The 24981-nt window shown below is 41.5% G+C and overlaps 1 protein-coding gene and 1 long non-coding RNA gene across 4 annotated transcripts in view; one reads left to right on the plus strand and one right to left on the minus strand.

The window, feature by feature from the left end:
- phf2 (PHD finger protein 2) overlaps window positions 1-9727 on the minus strand; it is a 160859-nt gene extending 151132 nt beyond the window's left edge. The window contains exon 1 of the mRNA XM_048547918.2: window positions 9272-9727. Coding sequence (XP_048403875.1) covers window positions 9272-9369 — 98 coding nt within the window. The 5' untranslated portion in view covers window positions 9370-9727. The remainder of the gene's footprint in view (window positions 1-9271) is intronic.
- Window positions 9122-24981, plus strand: part of LOC125460426 (uncharacterized) — a 42677-nt gene continuing 26817 nt past the window's right edge. For 2 of the 3 annotated variants that reach the window (XR_007249252.2, XR_007249253.2), the window contains exons 1-3: window positions 9122-9332; window positions 14524-14706; window positions 14844-15135. This is a non-coding gene — a long non-coding RNA (uncharacterized LOC125460426). Of the gene's footprint in view, window positions 9333-14523; window positions 14707-14843; window positions 15136-16980; window positions 17484-24981 lie in introns of those variants that run through there. The other variant, XR_007249254.2, reaches the window with a different exon arrangement.

The raw sequence follows: 24981 nt of genomic DNA on the forward strand, positions 1-24981 counted from the left end.
TTTCATTGACCTCACGAAGGCATTCGACATTGTGAGCAGAGAAGGCTTGTTCAAAATCCTCACCAGGATTGGCTGTCCTCTGAGACTCTTTGGAAGAGTCCAATCATTTCACACAGACATGAAAGGCGTCATTCAATTTGACGGCTCTTCTTCAGAGGTTTTCAACATCTGCAGTGATGTGAAGCAGGGCTGTGTGCTTGCCCCCACCCTGTTCGGCATCTTCTTCGCAGTCATGCTGAAACATGCGTTTGTAACATCAACTGATGGTGTCTACCTCCACACCAGATTGGATGGAAGGCTGTTCAATCTGTCCCGGCTGAGGGTAAAATCCAAGGTTCGTGAAGTACTCATTAGAGACATGCTGTTTGCAGACAACGCAGCGCTGGCAGCACACTCTGAAGAGCAACTGCAGCGCCTCATGGACAACCTCTCAAGAGCCTGCCAGGAATTCAGCCTGACCATTAGCCTGAAGAAGACCAACGTGCTGGGTCAAGGCATTGAGCACCCCCCTGTCATCACCATCAACAACTACGAGCTGGAGGTACTCCACGAATTCACATACCTCGGCTCCACCATCACAGGCAGCCTCTCCCTGGACTCCGAGATCAACAGGCAGATCGGACGAGCACCCTCCACATTCGGCAGGCTGACCGAGAGAGTCTGGGAGAACAAAAAGCTGACTACGAACACCAAGATTGCAGTCTACAGGACGTGCGTCCTCAGCACACTGCTTTACAGCAGCGAGACCTGGAGCCCGTAGTCCAGACAACAGCAGTGTCTCAACGCTTTCCACCTTTGCAGCCTGAGATGCATTCTGGACATCAAGTGGACCCACCGAGTCACCAACACTGAAGTCCTCACCCGTACCCAGGTACCCAGCCTCTTCACCCTACTCCAACAACACCGCCTCTGCTGGTTGGGTCACGTACATCGTATGTCAGAGGGAGGATCCCGAAAGACGTGCTGTACGGGGAATTGGCCATCGGCAAGAGAGCACGAAGACGACCCCATCTTCGTTTCAAGGAGGTCTGCAAAGGGACATGAAGTCAATGGACCTGGACGTCGAGAGATGGAAAGACGTCGCAAAAGATCGTTCACGCTGGAGAGGGGAACTACACAGAGGGCTGCAGCGAGGAGAGAAGAAACTGAGGCTAGATCCTGAGGAAAAGCGCACTCCACGGAAAGAAAGCAACACGACAACACGGGAGGAGAGTGTCTTCAAATGCAGTGCTGCAATTGAGACTGTCACTCCCATGCGGGCCTGTACAGCCACAACAGACGCTGCGCTACCACCAGCAGCTGATCAAAACTCCCCAAGCGCGGATCCATGGTCTCTCGAGACTGATGCCACACACACAATAAAGAACTTATCAATATTGCACAAATAACAGCATGCGCCCTACATATGGAATGTCAGGAAGGAGGTTCCTACAAAAATTCTGGAACATGTAATAAAATTAAAATTACTAGCCAGATGCAAAACAAAAATTTAATGTGAATTGATTTTACTCTAGATGATAAACAGTTGAAAGCCATATACTCAGGACGCTGAATCATACATCTGTTCTCACTATATCAATGACATGGATCTGGGTGTGGAGACTATATCATAACTTGATGATGCAAAAACATAAGAGTTTGTTACACATGAGGGAAACTGTAAGGGATAGTAGAATGGCAATAAGTAAGTTAGCAGAATAGGTCAGGTATCATTTGAAATTTGGAGAAGGGAGAGGTATTGCATTTTGGGAATAGGAATAATATATTTTTTAAACTCGTCCACAGAATGGGACTATTGCTGACTAAGCCAGTACTTATTGCTCATTGACCTGAGAAAAGGATAATGAATTACCTTCTTGAACCATACCTATGTGGTACTGGCACACTCACAGTGCTGTCAGGAAGGGAGTTCCAGAATTTTGACTCATCAATATGACAGTGATATGGTTCCAAATCAGGATGTATGTACAGCTTGGAGGGGAATTTCCAGTTGATGTTCTCATGGACTGACTGCCTTTATCCATAAGACCATTGATACAGGAGCCGAATTAGGTCATTCAGCCCATTGGGTCTGATACATCACGGCTGATATCTTTCTCAACCCCATTATCTTTGATCCCCTTTACTAATCAAGAACTTATCTATCTCTGCCTCAAATACACTCAACGACTTGGTCTCCACGGCCTTCTGCAGCAATCTGTTCTGCAGGTCACCATCCTCTGGCTGAAGAATTTCCTTCTCTCTCAGGCACAAAGGATCTGTTCTTGCATTCTAGCCCTCTTGAAAAGAATGCTAACATTGCAATGTGCCTTCCTAACTGCCTGAACCTGTGTTAGCCTTAAGAGAACCCTGAACCAGGACTCCTAAATCGGTTTGTGCTTCAGATTTCCAAAGCCTTTCCCATTTAGGAAATACTCTGTGTCTCTACTAGTACCGTCAAAGAGCATAATGTCACAATTTCTCACATTGTATTCCATCTGTCATTTCTTTGCCCACTCTGTCCAAGTCTTTCTGCAGCCTTCCCACCTCCTTAATATTACCTGTCCCTCCACCTATCTTTATGCCATCTGCAAACTTAGCAACAATACCGTCAGTTCCTTCACCCCGATTATTAAAGTAACCTACCAGCTGGTAAAGTTTGCAGGTTGGAAGCTGCTTGGCCCTAGGGCACTAACCTGAAAAACTACTTCAGAGATATCCTACAGCTGACATGACTGGCATCCAACAACCATCATCCTTTAATCCAGGTTATTACTCCAACTGCATAGCTTCCTCGGATACCTCTGGCACCAACTTTGCTACTGCTCTTGGGCCACAGTCATCAAATGCTGTCTTGATGCTGGCTTGCCACATGAAACGTTCAGCTCATTCGTCTGTGCATTGAGCAAGACTGTAATGAGATCAGGTGGCAAGTGGCCCTGGCAAACTAAAACTGAACATCAGTGGGCAGGTTATCACTGAGTTAAGTGCCATTTGATAGCATGTTGTCCACACTCTCCATCACTTTACTGATGATTGAGAGTAGCCTGATGGGGTGGTATTCTGCCAGGTTGGTTTTGTTCTGGTACATGAGTGGAGGACATACCTGAACAATTTTCCATTGTCAGGTAGGTGCTGGTGTTGTAACCTTACTGGAACAGCTTGGCAAGAGATGCAACTAGCTCTGGAACACAAGTGTTCAGTACTGTTCCGAGAATGTTATCAGGGACCAGAAGCTTTGTAGTTTTCAGTGTCCTCAGCCATTTCTTGATATCACCTGAATTAAACCGAACTGGCTGAACACTAGAATCCGTGATGCTGCAGAGCTCAGGAGGCATCTGAAATAGACCAAAGACTTGTCACTTCTGGTGGAACAGCAAATGCTTCAGCCTTATCTATTGCATTAATGCGCTGGGCTCCTCCATCACTAAAGGTAAGGCTATTAGTGGCACGTCTTACTCCAGTTAGGTGTTTATGATCAGATTCATGATCAAATGTGGCAGGACTGCAGAGCCTAGACTTAGCCACAGATTGTGGGATTACTTCACTCTGTCTATCACATGTTTAACATACAAGTAATTCCAGTTGTAGCTTCATCGGGTTGATACATCACCTTTGAGAATGCCAGTTACTGCTGCTGGCCTGCCTTCTGTACTCTTCATTGAGCCAGGGTTGATTGCCTAGCTTGATGGTAATGGTTTGGTGGGGAATATGCCAGTCATGAGCACAGACTAGTTGAATAGTTACTGCTCCTGTTGACCCACAGTGCCCCATGGATGACTAGTTTCAAGTAGTCAAATCTGTTTGAACTTATCCTCTCCAGCAAATTGTATATCCTCAACAGAAAGACACAAAGATATGGGTGAACAGACTAAGGGTTAAACACAAATTTCTTTAAAAATTCAAGGTAACACAAAAAAAACTTCTGAAGAAGGGTCCAGGCCCAAAACATCAGCTTTCCTGCTCCTCTGATGCTGCCTGGCCTGCTGTGTTCAGCTCTAAACCCTCATAGAAACACCAATACATTTTGAGCTTATAAACATGAGCACAGAGTACAAGAGCAAAGAGCTAGTAATAAACTGCTACAAGCAGTAGTTAGGTCACAGTTAGACTTTGGTATGTACTTTTGGCACCCATATTCGAAAAACACTAATCCTTAAGGACTCTAGAGTAGTCTCACAAATAAGATACCATGGATAGGGAGGTGGTTGAAAGGAAATTCTACAGTCATTTCACATGGAACAGAGAAACTAAGAGGAAATTTAGTGGACATTTTCAAATTATGAAGCATTTGATTTGGATAAACAGAGAAAGAATATTTATTTCTTCTGAAGTCAATGTTGAGGGGGCTACTAATTTAAATCAAAAAGAGAATCAGGAGAAATTTACTTACACAGAATTTGTTGAAGCATGAAATGCTTTGTACAGGGAATAGTTGAGACAGATATCATTGCATCTTTTATGACTAAAATTGATAAATATCTGAAGCAGATGTTAATACAGGCTTATGAGAAAAGGGCAGTAGATTTAGTCAGGATATTTATGCAAAGAGCTGATGAAGACATGATGAAACCACGTAGTCTAGTATATAAACTTATATGGCTCTACAACATTATTACTTCCACTAATGGAGGTGGGGGAAAATTATTTTGCCCCTGATATTATTCTGTTAGTCTGTAAACAAAATGTTTCAAAAACTAATGGACCGATTTCAACAAAATATGATTTCGTATCCAGCCCAATCAGTACCTGATTAGATTTTGGCAAATCTACATCCTGAAAGTTCTTAAAAGGTCCCTTAATATTCAAAAATGGGATGAATTGGGTTTTTTTAATCTATGAATGTTGTGGTTTGTTTTACGTTGAATATTGTTGATCTTTTTTAGAATACCATGGATTATCTCAGTGGCTGTGGTAGAATTTGTTTCAGGTGCCAAAATGTGGGCAGAGTTTTCACAGCAGGCTGTTAGATGTAGATTGGCCTCAGGCCTCCTCAGTGAGATGGAAGATCTTAACAAAAATATCTATTTTTTTTTCACTTTTAGTAGTTACACAACATCAACCAAGTAGGACAAAGCCTCAAGAAAGAGCTGCATTGTAACTGCATTAACAGTGAGTAACGTAGCATGCTCTACTAAATATCCCCTTTATTTGTTGATACATTGTATTATCATCCACAGAAATTTGCCATTTTTAGCTAATATATTAATATATTATTAAAATACTGACCCAACTGCTATTTGTTTCATCTATATTTGCTTCAGCTGTATTTTGTAAAAGCAAAATGGTTGTCCCACATATTAGGATAAGCATATGGACGTACATGGAATAGTGCAGGTTAGAGGGGCTTCAGATCGGTATGAAAGGTCGGCACAACATTGAGGGCCGAAGGACCTGTACTGTGCTGTAATGTTCTATGATGGTTGCAACCACTGAGCTTGTTTTTAAATTGCTTCAAATTGACACAACAACATAGGAATGTTGGACACTATGCTGTGAATGCATTTGTCATTAAGTCCACCACTTTCCAACTTCAATGGTGTACTGAAAAACATTTTAATATGGTAATGCAAGAAGAAAAAATGTGAAAAGTCTGGCTTTATGAGAACTGTTCATTGATATAATTTGTGCTAAAATCATAAACACTCCAGGACAGAGTTTGTGCTATAGGCAAAATCAGTGAAACAGGCACAGATCATTCACATCACAAACTCAAAACATGCATTGAATCAGTGCAATTAGATAGCATTTTAAAATGTAACTTTCAAAAGACATTGATTTAAAAATACTCTGACATATTTAAGAGAGAATTAGATGCAGATTGATTAATACAGCTGTATTGGAAATACACATTATTTGAAAAGGTGTCAATTTACCACCAACTAATGACGCAATTTTAAATTGTCAAAAATGTTTTCAAAAATATGCAGACCTGTATTCTCCTCGTATCAGTTGTCAATTGTCATTTTCTTAGTAAACTCATAAATAAATTTTATTCAAAAGCTTTAAATCTTTCCTATACTTGCCTTTGCACCCAAACAATTTAATTTTGGCGCATTACTTGTGGAGTTTTTTTTTTAAGTCATAATTCATTCAAGTCTATATACTGCTTAAAAGCAGTTGCATATTAAAGAGAATGAAATGTGAGGCTGGATGAACACAGTAGGCCCAGCAGCATCTCAGGAGCACAAAAGCTGACGTTTCGGGCCTTGACCCTTCATCAGAGAGGGGGATGGGCTGAGGGTTCTGGAATAAATAGGGAGAGAGGGGGAGGCGGACCGAAGATGGAGAGAAAAGAAGATAGGTGGAGACGAGAGTATAGGTGGGGAGGGGATAGGTCAGTCCAGGGAAGACAGACAGGTCAAGGAGGTGGGATGAGGTTAGTAGGTAGGAGATGGAGGTGCGGCTTGGGGTGGGAGGAAGGGATGGGTGAGAGGAAGAACAGGTTAGGGAGGCAGAGACAGGTTGGACTGGTTTTGGGATGCAGTGGGTGGAGGGGAAGAGCTGGGCTGGTTGTGTGGTGCAGTGGGGGGAGGGGACGAACTGGGCTGGTTTTGGGATGCGGTGGGGGAAGGGGAGATTTTGAAGCTGGTGAAGTCCACATTGATACCATTGGGCTGCAGGGTTCCCAAGCGGAATATGAGCTGCTGTTCCTGCAACCTTCGGGTGGCATCATTGTGGCACTGCTGGAGGCCCACGATGGACGTGTCATCTAAAGAATGGGAGGGTGAGTGGAAATGTTTTGCGACTGGGAGGTGCAGTTGTTTATTGCGAACCGAGCGGAGGTGTTCTGCAAAGCGGTCCCCAAGCCTCCGCTTGGTTTCCCCATTTCCACTCCCCCTCCCATTCTTTAGATGACACGTCCATCGTGGGCCTCCTGCAGTGCCACAATGATGCCACCCGAAGGTTGCAGGAACAGCAATTCATATTCCGCTTGGGAACCCTGCAGCCCAATGGTATCAATGTGGACTTCACCAGCTTCAAAATCTCCCCTTCCCCCACCGCATCCCAAAACCAGCCCAGTTCGTCCCCTCCCCCCACTGCACCACACAACCAGCCCAGCTCTTCCCCTCCACCCACTGCATCCCAAAACCAGTCCAACCTGTCTCTGCCTCCCTAACCTGTTCTTCCTCTCACCCATCCCTTCCTCCCACCCCAAGCCGCACCTCCATCTCCTACCTACTAACCTCATCCCACCTCCTTGACCTGTCTGTCTTCCCTGGACTGACCTATCCCCTCCCTACCTCCCCACCTATACTCTCCTCTCCACCTATGTTCTCTTCTCTCCATCTTCGGTCCGCCTCCCCCTCTCTCCCTATTTATTCCAGAACCCTCATCCCATCCCCCTCTCTGATGAAGGGTCAAGGCCCGAAACATCAGCTTTTGCACTCCTGAGATGCTGCTGGGCCTGCTGTGTTCATCCAGCCTCACATTTCATTATCTTGGATTCTCCAGCATCTGCAGTTCCCATTATCACTGCATATTAAAGAGATTTGCCAGTTAACCACCCAAGAGAGTGTAGTTAGCTTCAGCTGTCAAAACTATGACAAAGAAAGTTAGCTGTTTGCCAGTTACTTTCTAACCTGCTCAAATCAGTTAATTATAAATACTGTACATTCGCAAAATGATAATAAATTGACGAGTGTCTGTCAGTGACCACACACTTGTTTCTAAATATTAAATGATCAAGATTTGGCTAAAATGTCAAAAGATGTCTAAATAAAAAAGTATTTAATACAGCTGATGAAACTTTTAGTTAATTTTTAACATAGGTTGAACTACTGGTGATAGAATACGAAAAAAAAACCTAATTTTTATTATTTTTTAAAATGTCCTCTGATCAATCTCCAGCTTGGTGGGCTTCTAGCGCTTTTCTGAAATCGTTAAAAGCAGCTAAGTGCAGCATGATTCAGCCACAGGTGAGTAATCTTCACGACAGTCCCTTCAGTCAGTCAACTACTTATTACTTGACCGAACCAGAGATTGGATTCATACGGGAGAAGTTGAAGGGAGAAAACTCCAGCTTCATTATGAGTTGACACATGTCTCTGCTCTATTTATTTACTCAGAAAAAAAAACTTAAATATATAATTAAGCAATCGATTTTTTCTCGAAAAGTTAGTTATTCATAAGTTTCTAATGGGAAGGGGGAGCTACTGACCGAAATTGTATTTTTAAGTCACCAAAAACATTCAAATGGTATGTTCTATTTCACATAAGATGGTAAGCGCCAAAAACTTTGAAGAAGTTTGTGTGCTGGTGATCTATGTTCCTAAACGTATTTAAGAAGGACAATTTCAAAACACTAACTGTACAAACCGCCAGACCAAACACATTTTGTCTTTTTTCTTCGTTATACAGTAAATATAGACGAAATGGATTCCTGGCATGTTGCATGCATCAGGGAAAAAAAACTTTCAGGTGCTATTTAACTTCAAAATTAATCGACAGTTAACAGTGAAACCCGTTTCTTTTTAAAAACGGACTGAAAATCAAGGGATTAAGAAACGTCAGCAAAGGCCTTCTGACATTTATTTTCAGAAACCACACGTGGAAATACTATAAATAAAACGCAAGTTAAATGTCAACATTTACGTCTGCCCGATCAGGTCCCGCTTATTTTATCAATTTAAACAAAAGCGGGAATCGTCCCGGGGGCAGAAATCGTAGATTATTAAATCACCAAGAGCTGCTCAAAAATATCCCACCAGTTCGGTCGTGAGCAGGAGAGAAGCGCCTTGCGATTTGTAAACACATTCAGACGGTGCAAAAATCACATAATTTGCGTATACATATCTTCAGCTGTTTTATTTCGGGAGATTTTAAGGATCACTGATCAGAAACAAAACATGGGGAACACCTTTCACAACATTTAATACAAATTGTCTTCACAAACGCCATCCTTTACGGGGCCCCGCCACCACCACCACAACAACAACAACAAAAACAACCCCCACCGCCCCCCAGCCATCATCAAACATCTTGCTGGAGGTTGGGGGGGCGCTGATCTCTCAGAAAGGCGAATATTTACACAATGATAAATAGCTTCTGTCACCCGGAGAGAGCCGTCTGCAGCGCCGCCTTCTTCCTCAGGCCTCGCTTCTTGTAAAACTGTCGCCACAGTCAATGGACTGCACAGCTCCCGCCAACACTTCACAGACCGCCCGCCCGACCGACCGCCACACACACACACACCGAAAGCGGCAACCAGATCACACAACAAAAAAAACCGGACAAAGGCCGGGGAAGGAAGGGAGCCGGGGGTGAGAGAGAGGACAAAGCTGCCTTTTACCTGCCGTGAAACCAGTCTTTGCACGCATCGCATTCAATCATAAATCGAGTTACGTCGTAAGGTAACCGACAGATGCAGTAGACTGGTACAGTCGCCATGTTTTTAGCTGGCTCCCCAGAATGAGAGCAAAGCGCCTTCTTGCCGCACACAACAATTCTTGCAAATGTTTCCTCTTCTTCCCCCTCCGTCAACTCTGTGTTTCTGCGATGGCTGGCCGCCCTGTCTACGGTCTGTGAATTTTTCCTGTCTTGTTTCTCTCTCCTCCGCCCTCCCTCTCCCCGACACACTCAGACATAACCTTCCTTCTGAAGTTGCTCACATCGTCTCTAAGCTGCGGCTCCGGGCACAATGCGCTCGCTCTCCCTCTCTGCCGTTGCCTGACAGTTGTATACTGTACGGAGCAGACTGTATCCTTTCATTGCTAAATTACGTCAGGCAACTCACTGGCTCTCAGAGCTTCAATACTATTGTAACCAGTGCATCGACACTGAGCAGCCAGCTCCCCTGCCACAATGTAACAACAGCCTGCTTCCCATCAAACTTCAGAAATAGGGACAGCAAAACACACCTTCATTTTTATTTGCGCCTTAAAAGTTGTCCATGGATCTGTAACTGTATCCGCACTATACCCTTCCCCTCTGTCTAAAGCTGTTACTTATTGCATTTTATGCAGTAAAAAAGTATCGTAAACGCAGAGTCAAATTTTAAAAATTGGAAGTTAGTTACGATCAAAAGAATATTGAAAGGTTGCTAGAGAAATAACATATTACCACGCCACGTTATTTGTTGAATGGGCAAAGTAATTTTAGAACATGAATTCTCTACTCACATTCTGGAACAAACCACGTTTGGGAAAAAAAGTGATGTTTATTTATGCTAGCCAGAAAAAAATGTAATATGTAATACAGTAATTATGGATACAAACAACTGATCAATTCTTGAATTATGATAGAGGACCTCGAGGTATAACTGATATTTTTACATCACGTGTAAATTTGTTAAAATTTCTATCCGATATGCCAGCTTTACTGCATTCAGCACAGCTATTAAATGGATAAAGAGTAGATAATCATCGTAAATCAAATGGTTGATGTAACTTTAAAATGTGAATTTATACTAATCAACAGTATTCAATTTCAATGAGATAGTAGTGCAGCATCTGTCTAGCTGCAAGTGTACAATAACTATTCCTCTCAGTAGCGAGGTCTGTGTGCAGTTTGATTCTTGCACAGGCAGCATTTTCCCAATAGGGATAAAATATTGAGAATATTTTGTCTTTAAATATTAAAATTAACGTTAAAACATTTGATATTCAATTTCACATTGAAGACTGAACCTTTTTTTGTTTCAAATCAGGTTTAACATTATACTCAGTTTTCAGTCAACATAGTGCCACTGCAGAACTAAGTGAAAATTATCTGCAGAGAATTGTACACTGCTTCACTCTAGGATCACATCAGACCCTAACTCTGGCTCTGCAGTGAAACAAAAATGTGAAATGAAAATTGTTCCACATCAATGCTAAAGTTGTGCTGGCAATCTACCCTAAAGCATTCACTTAACTTTACAGTTCTGTCCACATTTATAAGCCACTTGAAATGCAGTTTTCATATGTTAGATAATCAGGAATCTTCAATTGAATTAAACAAACAGTAATGCTGAAAAGTCTAGAATTATGAAATGAAATCATAAATTTCCTAAATATATAGCTGGGCAATCAGCAACTGAAACAGACAGACAAAGCAACGTGCCAAGGAGAATTTACAGGATAAACTCTTACCTTTCAGTAAAAGCAAAATCACAGGATCATCAAGTCTTTACAGCACAGAATGAAATTAATCAGCCATTGTGTCCGCACCAACTCTCCAAACGAACATCATGACTTACTGGCATTCTTGTATCTTTTCCCTTTACTGTTGCACATTATTTAAGCAGAAACAGTCATTAATGCCCGCTTGAATATCTCAATTGAATCCACCTTTACTACACTTTCAGGCGGCATTTTCTCGGCCCATTGTGTAAAAAAAAATTCTCTCACACCTCACTTGCTTCTTTTGCAAATCATTTTAAGTCTGTGTTTTCTTGTTTTTGATTCTTTTACAAGCAAGAGCAGTTTTTCCCAGTCTACTTTACCCCTTCATGATTTTGAAAATTTCCATCAGCTCGCCTCTTACGCTTGTCCTCTACAAAAAGAAGTCTCCCCTCTATTCCTATTACTAAGCTTTCTCATTCCAAGAACCATCTTTGTAGATATATTTGGCATTTTCTCCAATGTCTTCATATCCTTCCAAAAGTGTGGCACCCATAACTGTAAACAATACTGCAGCTAAGACCTGACAAGTGCCTTTCATAAGTTCAACATCATCTCCTTTACTACTTGTCTATTAACTACTCTCTCCACCTGCCCTGCTATCATCAATAATCTGTGCATGTTTACTTCCAGAACCCTCTGTTTCTGCAACCCCTTTAGAATATCCAAGGTACCTCACTTTGCTGCATTAAACTTGATCTGCTACCTAACCACCCACTCCACCAACATGTCCACGTCCTTCTGAACTTCTCCACTGTCTTTCACACAGTTTACAATCATCCATATCCTTTGAAATTATCCACTATGTACAAAGATCCAGACTATTAATATACATCAAGAAAATCATGAATCCCAATAGCAACCCCTGGGGGACTCGATTAAAAATCTTCCTCCAGCACAAAAAATATCAATTGACCACTGATCTATGTTTTCTGTTACTCAGCCAATTTTGTATCCATGTTGATAGTCACTTTTATTCCATGAACTATCACTTTTTCCACATCTTCGGTATGGTATTTGCATGTCCATTCATGCCACATCAATAACTTTATACTGATTAATTCCTGTATTTTGAAAAATTTCAGCAAGTTAGTTAAATGTGATTTCCCCTTTAGAAATGCATCTTGGCTCATGCTAATCAACCTACTTTTTTCAACATGACGACAAATTGTACCCCAAATAATTGATTCCAGAAGCTTTCCTACCACTGATGTTAAATTGATTAATCTTCAGGTTGCCAGGCTTATCCTTACATCATTTTTGAACAAGAGTGTGATTATTGCAATTCTACAGTCTTCTGACTCCTCTCCTGAGCCCAGGGAAAACTGAAAGATTTTGGCCACTGTCACTGCAACTTCCACCCTCACTTCTTTAATAAATCCTGGATGCATCTGCCAGCCCCAGGATGTTGTCAACTTTAAGTACCAACAGTCAATACAACATTTCTTCCAGTAATTTTGGCTCTAGTGACCAACCTTTGTCACCATGACCTGGGTAATAATCACTTCCTTCTTTACGACAGATGCAAACTATTAATTTAGTTTGCTCCCATTCTCCACATGTAAATCCCCTTTTCCATCCTTGATTCGTCCTATCCCACATTTTGTGACTCCCTCACTATTTTACATCTTTTGAAGACTTTGAGGTTCCCTTTATGTTGGCTGCCAGTCTGTTCTTGTAATTCATTTTTGCTTCTCTAACATGCTTTCTCAACTCCCTTCTGAATCTTTAATCTTTTGCTTAGTCCTCAATTGTATTTTCAACCTGACACCTGCCATAAAAATACTTTTCTCTCTTTTTCTTAATTTCTATCTCATTTGTCATCCAGTGACATCAGGATTTGTTTGTCCTATCTTTCCTATTTGAAGGAATACACCTTGACTGTATTCAATAGACAATAGGTGCTGGAGTAGGCCATTCATTACGATCTTGGCTGATCATCCACAATCAGTATCCTGTTCTTGCCTTATCCCCATAACCCTTCATTCCACTATCTTTAAGAGCTCTATCTATCTCTTTCTTGAAACTATCCAGAGACTTGGCCTCCACTGCCTTCTGGGGCAGAGCATTCCATATATCCACCACTCTCTGGGTGAAGAAGTTTTTCCTCAACTCTGTTCTAAATGGCCTACCCCTTATTTTTAAACTGTGTCCTCTGGTTCTGGACTCACCCATCAGCGGAAACATGCTTCCTGCCTCCAGAGTGTCCAATCCCTGAATAATCTTATACGCCTCAATCAGATCCCCTCTCATCCTTCTAAACTCAAGTGTATTCAAACCATCTCCTTTTTTGACACAGCCGATTGCTCAGAAACAGTGTCTCCTGAACCTTTCGTTCCAGTCAATCCAGCCCAACTCCTTTCTTTTGCCCATTGAAGTCGGGTCTATGCCAACTGTTATTTTCATACTTCTGTATTGAACATTATCACTTACTCCATTATCCTAAACATTACAACAGAATGATCATTTCTTCCTCAATGTTTCTCCACTGGCACTTGATCTACTTGACCCACTTCATTTTCAAGAACCAGGTCCAACACTGTATCCTTTGCTTTTCGACCAGACACATACTGGTGTCGGAAAAAGACTACACCGAACAACTTTATTGCACCGTTCTTGTTCCTAAACTGCGGTGAAATTGATTCTGTCCTTGAACCCTCTGGGCCATCCTCTTTCTCCAGTTCTTGCAATCGTTTTCTTAACCAATTGTGACACCCCTCCACACTTCCTTCCTATTCTAACTTTTCTCCACATTTTGTACCAGGAATATTTTAACACCCAGTCTTGCCCATCTTTGAGACAGGTTTCTGATATTACCTTGACATCATATTTCTATGAGACAATCTACACCTACAATTATCTAATCCTAGCTGCTATACTCTATGCATTCACATTGTGATGTAAACAATGAGATTCCGATGTATAATTTTTAATTTTATTATTGTGAGTCTGTATTCGTAGTATTAAAGTTTGTAGCCAGCATATATTCTGTGTCTGTATTTATTAATTAACTTGTAAATATTTCTGTAGCCATGGTGATTCCTTTTTCAAACAATTTTTGAGGCATGGCTTTAGAGCAAACGAATCATGTGCAGTATGAATGAGCTTATGTTTATTATGAAATAACTCCTTAGAGGCTGGTATCACTTCACCAAGTTATCTTGTATTTACACTGAACAGTCCTGACATTAGCACTCCCTCAGAAGCAGGCATCAGATTAACAACTCCAATCAGAGAATTCATTCTATGAAGTCCAGCTGGCTAACCGCATCCCAATCACTACATTTTCTCTCCTTCTCAGTCCATGGACATAGTTGGTCCTCTTTCATGGAGTACCTCCTGGTGTGTTTAAGCATCGGGTCAGGTTCCTCTGACTGCAGGCAGCGTAACGCATGGCAGTTCACCCTTTGTGCCTTGACTGAATTTCACTTCCTTTCAACAGCAAAGCATTGAGATGGCTACATCCGTCATGTCAATTTGTGATCTGAGGACATATCCACGTTGGATGGAGAGCGCAAATCCATGGGTTCTGGCAGCATTTCTGATGGTTTTGAGGGGCAGGACATATTTTACTCCTGCACCATTTGAGAATTCATGGCTTCATATTGACCTCATGCCTATTCAGGTTCGTCGTACTTACCTGTATTAATATGTCACTGGTCCTGACCTTGCATCAAATATGCCTCCTAATCATGTAGAGCTATTTCTGTATTCTACATCAATCTTCTTCCTCTGCATCAAACTGTCTCTCTTACTTGGCAGAATCTTGGATCCAGCTTTGGAGTTCCTGAAGTCATTTCACCTCCCGCTGCTCTCAGGTCCTGGAAGATCAGACTTAACCTGATGCAGAATCTTCTACCCATTAGCAACTCTGATGGAGGTATTTCTGGAGTTGCCTGTGGGATAGAGCTACTACCAAACAAGAACCATGACATCTTGGAATCTAGTGAGGCCGTAGGCTGTTACCTCAATCCGGCCTTCAAAGTTTGGATTGCTACTTCTGCCAGGCCATTGGATGATGAAGCTGTCTGAATATGTCAAATCCCATTTGACGGTAAGAAATATCTAGATTTCTAGCTGGTAAATGATAGGCCATTATCTGTGACCAACACTTCTGGGACTCTGTTGTACAAGAGACGCATGCAGTTTTTCTACCTCTTCCCACTGTTTAATGAACCTGTGTACATTCAACACTTTGAGTGGATGTTACAATAAGTAAGAACATTGAACCCATGAAACATTCTCCATGAAGCTGCTGACAGGAATTTTTGTCCTTGTTAACAATGCAGTTATATCTTCACCCAAGCCTGGCCAACAGACAAAACATTTCACCAACATCTGCATTTTGAAAAACCCTGGATGACCTTTGTGGAGTTCAGCCAGTATTTGGTGGGGATCTTTGCTCAGGACCATCATTCTTGGTCGCCGTAATGATATGCAGTCCTCTACTATAAGCTGGTCTCTCCAGGTCCAAAAAGGTTTCAATTCTAGTAGAGATGGCCCTTTAGTTTCCCCCATCAATACCAGTTATTTCAGTTTGGATTTTTCTGTGTTCAAAATCTGATATTCTCAGTTGTGACTGGGAACTTGTCCAGAAAATTTAATATCATTACAGACTTTTCCATTAGGTATACCATCTCATCTGATAATTCATCTGCTAACAGGAGGTGGCTCAATGCATGCACATTCTCTACTCAACCTCCCGGACATTGTTTTAACTCATAAGTGCTTAGTAGTAGAGGCCACCACTGAATGCAGCTTGAAACTATGAGCACCACAGCTTTGTCCTCTTTAAGCAGATCAAGCACAGGTTTATGGTCCATGATTATCCGAAGTTTATGTCCATAAAAATGTTGGTGGAATTTCATCACTCCAAATATGACCAATCCTTTCTTTATCTGGGTACATTTACACTTTGCATTAGCTAAAGTTGTGGATGTGTAGGCTATTGGACCTTCCTCTCCATTCAGCCACCTATGATCTAATATCACCCTAATGCCATATGGGAAGACATCGCATGTCAATACCAGATCTTTCTTGGGATCACATTGTGCCAACACCATAGAGGATGATAGCTGTTTCTTTACTTCATTGAAAGCTAGGGCTTGTCTACTAGACCATTTCCAAGGTTTGTTTTTAGGAGTAGAAGCAAAGGTACCAGGATGGATGTCAGCTTATGTATGTACTTAACATAAACATTTACCAGCCCAAGAAATTACCTAAGCTGTGGACAGACATGGGAGCTGGGGCACCTTTGATCACCCTCACTTCATCTTCCAACAGGTGTATCCACTTTGTTACCACTGAAATAACATTATGGATGCTGGTAGCCCTTTATTAAGTCACCCTTTATTTACACATGAATAGTCCTTTGCTATAGTACTGCCTCATATAGAGTCAGGCACCAGTGTCAGTATCTCTGACACTTACCCTTTTTGTATGTCAGCCAGAGCTCCCTGTGAAATTGTTCAAATTGCTTAGCTATGTAGGTCGTGCACAAGCATTTTAGGATACATAGTAAACTAGGTTACTTTAGAGTGAAGGCTTAATTCCAAACCAGAAATGTTGGGATAAAACCCTAATTAGGTTATTTAAATCTCATCAAAGATCAGACGTATTACTGCTCTATGATGAAGCTATCTGCAGTTTCAGACTAAACATTGAAGTCACATGTGATTTAAATCTATCCTGTTTGATACAGAGACTCTGGTATAAGTATTATATGAATAATGTTTTGGATGCTGTAGCAGTGATGTATTTTGAGTACAAGACAAAAGCTGATTTGTTTCTTTTCAAATTATAAGGGGATTAATGGGTTTCTATTTTATGTTCTAAAATCATTGAATTTGTATTACAAGTCAGAAATCCTTTGTCTGAAAACTTCCAAACTGTTTTACAGATAAAGGATATTCTGGATGGCGAGTTTTGAGAAGATTTGTAGCTCAGGTTGAGTTTCCGGATGTGCGTTTGCTAGCTGAGCTGGAAGGTTAGTTTTCAGACATTTCGTCACCATTCTAGGTAACGTCATCAGTGAGCCTCCGATGAACATCAACTAGCCACAAAACGACATGACCCACTATCACTCGTATCCTTACATACAGATGAGGAAGGACACCACTTTGATTGGGACAACACATCCATCCCAGGACAAGCCAAACAGAGACATGCACAAGAATTCCTAGAAGCATGGCATTCGAACCGGAACTCCATCAACAAACACATTGGCTCCAAATCAATCTACCATCCTCTGAAAAAAAAACAGGAAATTACATCACCAATACAGGAAATGACATCACTAACCCAAGGAAACCTAAACAGATAAATAGAAAGCAGGATATAACACCAGCGCTTCATCGGAGTCTCACTGATGATGTCACCTAGAATGGTGACGAAACGTCTGAAAACTAACCTTCCAGTTCAGCGAGCAAACTCACATCCGGATATTCTGGATTTTTGGGCCCTATTGTCTGTTTGGATCTGTATCTGTTCATTTGGGCCCTTTTTGGAAAATAACTTAAACCTGAATGGACATAAAAGCAAAGTTGAAGCAAACCTGAAAGGAACCAAACTGACCCATTGACAATGCTGAGTTTGGCCCCTTGGAGGAAAAATTTGAGTTTACGTTTGTTCAAGCCTAGTATTTTTTCCATTATGTCTACATTTAGGTTCACTTACAAAAGACCTTCAGTTTTCAACATGTATACATAATGAAAACCCGACCTGCATTAGTAAATAATTTGGATTATTCTATTTTAACTTCTGTTCTTCTCTTAATAAACCTTTTTACTGGTGAAACAAAATCTCCAGTATTGTAGTGAGAGACCGCTCTGTTAAAGCCAAAACAAACAAAAAATAGGATTTGTCAAGCAAGGTTCCTGTCTGGGATCTGACTTGTCCAGGAATTAAATAAGCTGGAATTCCAATAGCAAACATGCACAGCAAGTTTGATTCAAATTGAATTACTTTATCCCTTACTCCAACTTCAGCTATTATATTATCACCCTTATGAGTGGTATCTGTTTGTCCATGTATTTTGTGAACTCTAGCACTTTTCTCTTGGTTCTCACATGCCTGCCAACTTGGTTCAAAGCTCTCGCAATAACACAAGCAAAATATTTCACAAGAGACTCCGTCCCAGTTCTGTTCAAGTGTAAACCATGAGCTTGCACAGGTTCCATGCTCCCCAGAGCCAGTTCCAATGTCCCAGGTATCTAAAGCCCTTGTTCGTGCACCATTTTTCCAGCAACACATTAATCTGCCTTATCATTCTATTTTTGTACTCATTTGCACAGGGAAGAAAGGAACACAAAGTGTGGGTCCAAAAGTGGATCTGGAAGTTGAAATCAGACATGATCACTGTGAATGATGCAGCAGACTTGGCAGACACATGGCCTACTTCTGTTAATATTTTGTGTTTGTATGATGCTAAAACGTTGGTATGACTCCTGGGTTAAATGGTTTTCCGCAACAACTGACGTGATATCTGATACATTTGCCCACTAGGTGAATTGTGGCATCTTTCACTTTTCTGTATAGTGTTCCATTAGCAAGGTTACAAATTTAGATACATAACAGGATTAGGCTTTGTCATATTAAAAATTTCTCTTGGGTCCCAGGGAGAATAGCTTGAATTGCACTGCCAGTGCTCTGCCTGTTCCTCAAATGAGAAGAGTTTGCACTCGCTGAATGTACAGCTTAATTGTGACCACAGACAGCAAACCATGCAAATCTGTGTTTTCTAGCAGTTGTCATTCTTCATTCATCCTACACCAGTCATCTGTGCTGTATTTGTTCTACTTAGGTCATCAGGTTACAGGCTGATTACTCAGTGACTGGGATCTTCTGTCTAGACATGGATCATGAATCCTGTCAGAAAAAGTTCAGTACAGCTGCAGAACAGGCCTCCCCATGAAGGCCAGGCCACCACCAAAACCTTACTTGAAAAACTCTATCATCCACCCCTGGCTGTTTCCAGTCTCATGATGTATATTTTGCTGCACTGAGGAATCTGCTGTTGCCAATTCATTATAAGACTATAACGGGTAGGAGTAGAACTAGGCTATTTGGCCCATCAGGTCTGCTCCATCATTTAATGAGATCAAAGCCGATCTGATATTCTTCAGCTTCATTTTCCTGCCTTTTTCCCATAAACCCTTGATTTCGTTATATTAAAAATCTCTCTATCTCAGCCTTGAAGCTACTTAATAATATAGCCCCAACAACCCTCTATGTTAAAAATATTCTACAGATTCACTACCTTTCAAGAGAGAAAATTCCTCCTGATCACTCTTAAATCATCCCTTATTCTGAGATTATGCTCTCTGATCCTAGACTGTCCCACAAGGGAAAACAACCTTGCCTCATCCACCCTTTCAAGCCCCCTAAGAATCTTGTACATTTCAATAAGATCTCCTCTCATTCTCCTAAACTTCAATGAATATAGGCCTAACCTTCTCAACTTCCCTTCATAAGAAAATCCCTCCATGTCCAGGATCAACCTAGTGAACCTTCTCTGGATTGCTTCCAATGCTAGTATTTCCTCAGATAGGGGAACTAAAACTATAAACAGTCTTCCAGCTGTGGTCTGATGCGTGCCCTGTATAGTTTTAGCAATACTTCCCTATTTTTATACTGCATTTCCTTTGAAATAAAGGTCAACAGTTCTTTTGCCTTCCTATTACCTGCTGAATTTATATGCTAGTATTTTTGTGATTCACACACAAGAACCCTAAATCCTTCTAAATGCAACTTGCTATAATCTCTCTCCGCTTGATAAACACTCATCTCTTCTATTCTTCCTACCAAAGTAGATCATTATCATTTTCCAAAATTATATTCCATCTGCCGTGTTTGTGCCCACTCACTTAACCTGCTTGTATATCTGTTAAACTTCCACCAGTTATCTCTCTTTAACAACTGAGCAGCTTGATAACCTGGTAGAATTGTGGGGATTATACCTTTTATTTTCAGTTTTTTAGAGGGCTTCGTGCTACAAGGCTTGGTGAGATTTCTTACCAAACTCACTTACTTAACTACCCAACCCACCCCTAAGAAGCCAAACCTCTATCAATTCCAATATACTTCCCCAATACCTTGTGCTTTTCTGTTATTAAGTAGCCACATATGAAGTACCTCATCAAACACCTTTTGGAAATCCAAATATATTACAGGTTCCCCTGTATCTGTTTGTAACCTGCTAAAAGAATAGTAATAAATTAAATAAGTTTTAATAAATTTCTCTTCATGAAGCCATATTGGCTCTTCTTGATAAAGTATGTATTTCTAAATGCTGTGCTATTACATCCTTTATTATCAATATTAACATTTTCTCAATGCCAGATGCTATGCTAACTGGCCTATAGTCAGTTCCCTGTCCTTTGTTTCCCATCCTTTTTGAAGAAAGGCATTACATTGGTATTTTTCCAATGGTCTACAACATTTCCAGTATCCAAGGACTCTTGGAAGATTACTACAAGTGCTTCCACTATCTCTTTAGCTATTTCTTCTAAAATCGAAGGACACAACCCATCAGGTCTAGATGACGTATTGGCCTTTAGCTCCATTGCTTTCCCTTGTGCTTTTTCTCTTGAGATAGTTATTGTCTTTACTTCCTTCCCCTTTCTGTTGATTAGGTAATATTTTGAAATGGTATTCATGCTGTCTACCACGAAGATTCATGCAAAGTATTTATTCAACTCCTGTGCCAATTCCTGGTTCCCCATTATTATTTCCAGCCTAATTCTCTCAGGGGCCTATGTTCACTTGGCTTTCTTATCTCTTTATTTACTTTAGAGTCACACAGCACTTAAGAGGTCCTTCTGGCAATCAACTCTGCACCAACTTACCTACATTCATCTCATTTTTCAACACTTGGCCTATAGCCTTAAATGTTGAGGCACCATTCAAGTGCTCATCCACATCTTTTTTTACATGCCCTCATTGATTCCTGATTTACTGTCCCTGTCCAAATGCTCATTTTTATATTACTTACTAGATTACCCTCAAAGTTTATTTTCTCCCTTTTTATATATATTTTTGGTCATCTTTTGGCTTTCACAACTTTCTCAATCATCTTGCTTATACTAATCGTTGCCACATCATGTGTTTTCACTTTCAATGTGATAGTATCCTTAACTTCCTTAGTTAACCATTCATGTTTTTCCCCTCCTTGAATTCTTCTTCAATTATTTTTTCTGCTGAACCAATTTTCTAGTCAACTCCAATATAATTATCCTTATTTAAGTTTAGCACAGTTGTTCCCAACTAAAGTTTCTCACTCTCAAAATGAATGCTTAATTCTACCATGTTATGATTAACATGGATTATCTGCTGTGACATCATTTATTAAATTTGCCTAATTATAAATCACCAGAACCAAAATATCCTGATCTCCGTTTGACCCACAACAGATAGTTGGAAAACTGTTTTGAATACACACTGAATTTTTTCTACGTCTCCACATGAAAATTAACGTCATTCATGATCAATGTTCTACCTATTTTACATGCTGTCATTGTTTCCTGGTTGATTCCCTGTCCTAATGAAAAGCTACTGTTAGAGGCTTATCGTACATTCCCACCAGTCTCTCTTCCCCTTATTAATTCTTATCACCATTCATATGGATTCTACATCTTTCGATCCAGGACAATTTGTTCCTACATACTTAATCCATTTCATACTAACAAAGCAACTCCATCACCTGTCCCCTCCTACCTTTCCTTTCAAAAATTCACAGCCGCTGAATATTTTGGTTCTGAGCTTTGCTGTCTTCGTAACCATGTCTCCAGAATGATTTCACATGTTGACCTCTGTTTGTGCCATTAATTTATTTGTATTATTCTGAATACAACATGCATTGAAGAGCCATTAATTTTGCTCTTTGACCCAATTTGCTGCTACATTTCTATGTTTGCACTCTCTGTCCCTTCCTGTTCCACTCTGTGTATCACTACTTTAAATAAATGTACTGCAATCGTACCACATTGTTTTGCTTGGTAAACCTACATTTCCATTCTCCTGAACACTCTTAACCCCACCCCACTCCCTCCCAACTGTTTATTTCACATAAAGCCCTCTCTATAAGGCCCTGAGTATTTGAATCACTCGGGCTCTGGTCTAAGCGCAGTTGAAGTCCTGCAAGAACAGTTCCCATCTACACTGGTGCCAGGGCTATACAAATTGAAACCTATTCCTCCCACATCAACGTTTGAGCTATACATTTAACTCCTTGACTTAATTTTCCCTGTGGTTCAGGTAGAAATTATTACCTTGGAGGTTTAGCTTTTTAGTATAGCTCTGAATTGTTCAAAGTCTTTCAGCAGACCCTCCTTTCTAGACCCATAAATGTCATTAGTACCAACATGGACAGCAAAAACAGGATCCCTCCTCCCCAGCCGCAAAGAGATGTTGTCAACCTTGTCACAACCTCCAGAAGTCAAGCTCACTTCTACAGTGAACAGTACCTATCCCTGTAATTATACGTCCCTAGCACTAATACATTCCTATTTCCTCCTCCTGGGTAACACAAAATGTTGGACAAAGAGAAAATGCTGTAGTAAGGCAAGGAAGAACAGAAGCAGCATGAACTTCCAATATACTAATCGTCTGAATGTGGAGGGAGCAACTCATCCAACAGTACCGGATCTGAGCAATACCATCCTCAATATACCACTCAGCTACACAATCCTTTTAACTACTTTCCTCATTCTCACCATCCACAGAAAGAAATATGGAATTAAGAATCTACTGATCACCATGAAATCACTGTCGATTGTCAGAAAAACCCATCTGGTTCACTAATATCCTTCAGGGAAGGAAATCTGCCATCCTCATGTAGTCTGGCTTACATGCAATTCCAGATCCACAGCATGTGGCTGACTCTCAATTGCCCTGTGAAATGGCCGAGCAAGCCATTCAGTTGTACCAATCGCTACAAGTCTCAAAGAATTGAAACCAGACGGATCACCTAGAAGCAACCTAGGCACTGGAAAAGACAACAACAGAAACATCCGTGTCGGCCCTGCAAAGCCGTCCTTTCTAACATCTGGGGATTAATGCCAAAATTGGGAGAAATGTCTCACAGACTAGTTAAGCAACAGTCTGACATAGTCATACTCATGGAATCATACCTTACAGACAACGTCCTAGACGCCACCATCGCCATCCCTGGATATGTCCTGCCTCACTGGCAGGACAGACCCAGCAGAGGTGGCATGACAGTGGTATTCAGTTCGAGAGGGAATTGTTCTGGGAGTCCTCAACATTGGCTCCAGACCCTATGAAGTGTCATGGCTTCACGTTGAACATAGGCAAGGAAACCTCCTGCTGATTACCTCATACCATCCTCCCTCAACTGTTGGAGCTAGTCGCGTCCTAAAGGACATAGCAATCAGACTGAGTCTGCGCCAGGTGGTGAAAGAACCAACAGTTGTATCTGTACGTGACAGTATCAGCAAAAGTGACTACCTCACAGTGAGAATAACCTCCGTCGTGTTGTGTGGCACTATCACCGTACTAAATGGGACAGATACGAACAGATCTAGTAACTCAAGTCTGGGCATCAATAAGCACTGTGGGCCATCAACAGCAGCAGAATTGTACTCCAACACAAACCATAACCTCATGGCTCAGCATATCCCCCGCTCAACCACTACCAACAAGCTAGGGGATCAACCACGGTTCATTGAAGAATGCAGGAGGGCATGCCAGGAGTGGTACCAGGCATACCTGAAAATGAGGTGTCAACCTTGTGAAGCTACCAAACAGCATAAGCAACAAGTGATAGACAGAGCTAAGCAATCCCACACCCAACGGATCAAATCTAAGCTCTGCAGTCCTGCCACATCCAGTCGTGATTGGTGGTGGATGATTGAACAACTTGTTGGAAGAGGAGGCACCACAAATATCCCCATCCTCAGTGATGGAAGAGCCCAGCACATCAGTGCAAAAGATAAGATGAAGCTTTTGCAGCAATCTCAGCCAGAAATGCCGACCTCCTCCAGTGGTCCCCAGCATCACAGATACCAATCTTCAACCAACTCGATTCACTCCACGTGATATCAAGGAACAGTTGGAGACACTGTATACTGCAAAGGCTACAGGCCCTGATAACAAATCGGCAATAGTACTGAATGCTTCTGCTTCAGAACCTGTCGCTACCTTAGCCAAGCTGTTCCAGTATAGTTACAACACTGGCATATACCCAACAATCTGGAGACTTTCCCAAATATATCCTGTACATAAAAAGCAGGACAAATCCAGTTCAGCCAATTACCACCTCATCAGTCCACTCTCGATCATCGGTAAAGTGATAGAAAGTATCATCAAGAGCGCTATCAACAGGACCTGCTCAGAAATAACCTGCTTAGTGATGCCCAGTTTGGGTTCTGCCAGGGCCACTCAGCTCCTGACCTCATTACAGCCTTGGTTCAAACATAGACAAAAAAGCTAAATTCCAGAGGTAATGTGTCAGTGACAGCCCTCGATGACAAAGCTGCATTCGACCGGGTGTGGCATCAAGGAACTCTCGTAAAATGGGATCAATGGGTATCAGGGGGCAAACTCTCCAGTGGATGGAATTCTACCTGACACATAGGAAGATGGTCATGATTGTTTGAGGTCAATCATTTCAGCTCCAGGACATCATTGCAGGAATTCCTCAGGGCGGTGTTCCTCAGCCCAACAATCTTCAGCTCTTTCATCAATGACCTTCCCTCCATCATAAGGTCAGAATTGGGGATGTTCAACAATGATTGCACAATATTCAGCACCATTTGCGACTCCTCAGATACTAAAGTCGTCCATGTTCAAATGCAACAAGATCTGGACAATATCCAGGCTTGGGCTGACAAGTGGCAAGTGACATTCGTGCCACACAAATGCCAGACTATGACCATCACTG

The sequence above is a fragment of the Stegostoma tigrinum genome, chromosome 11 (assembly GCF_030684315.1).
Source record: "Stegostoma tigrinum isolate sSteTig4 chromosome 11, sSteTig4.hap1, whole genome shotgun sequence".
Classification (NCBI taxonomy): Eukaryota; Metazoa; Chordata; class Chondrichthyes; order Orectolobiformes; family Stegostomatidae; genus Stegostoma; species Stegostoma tigrinum.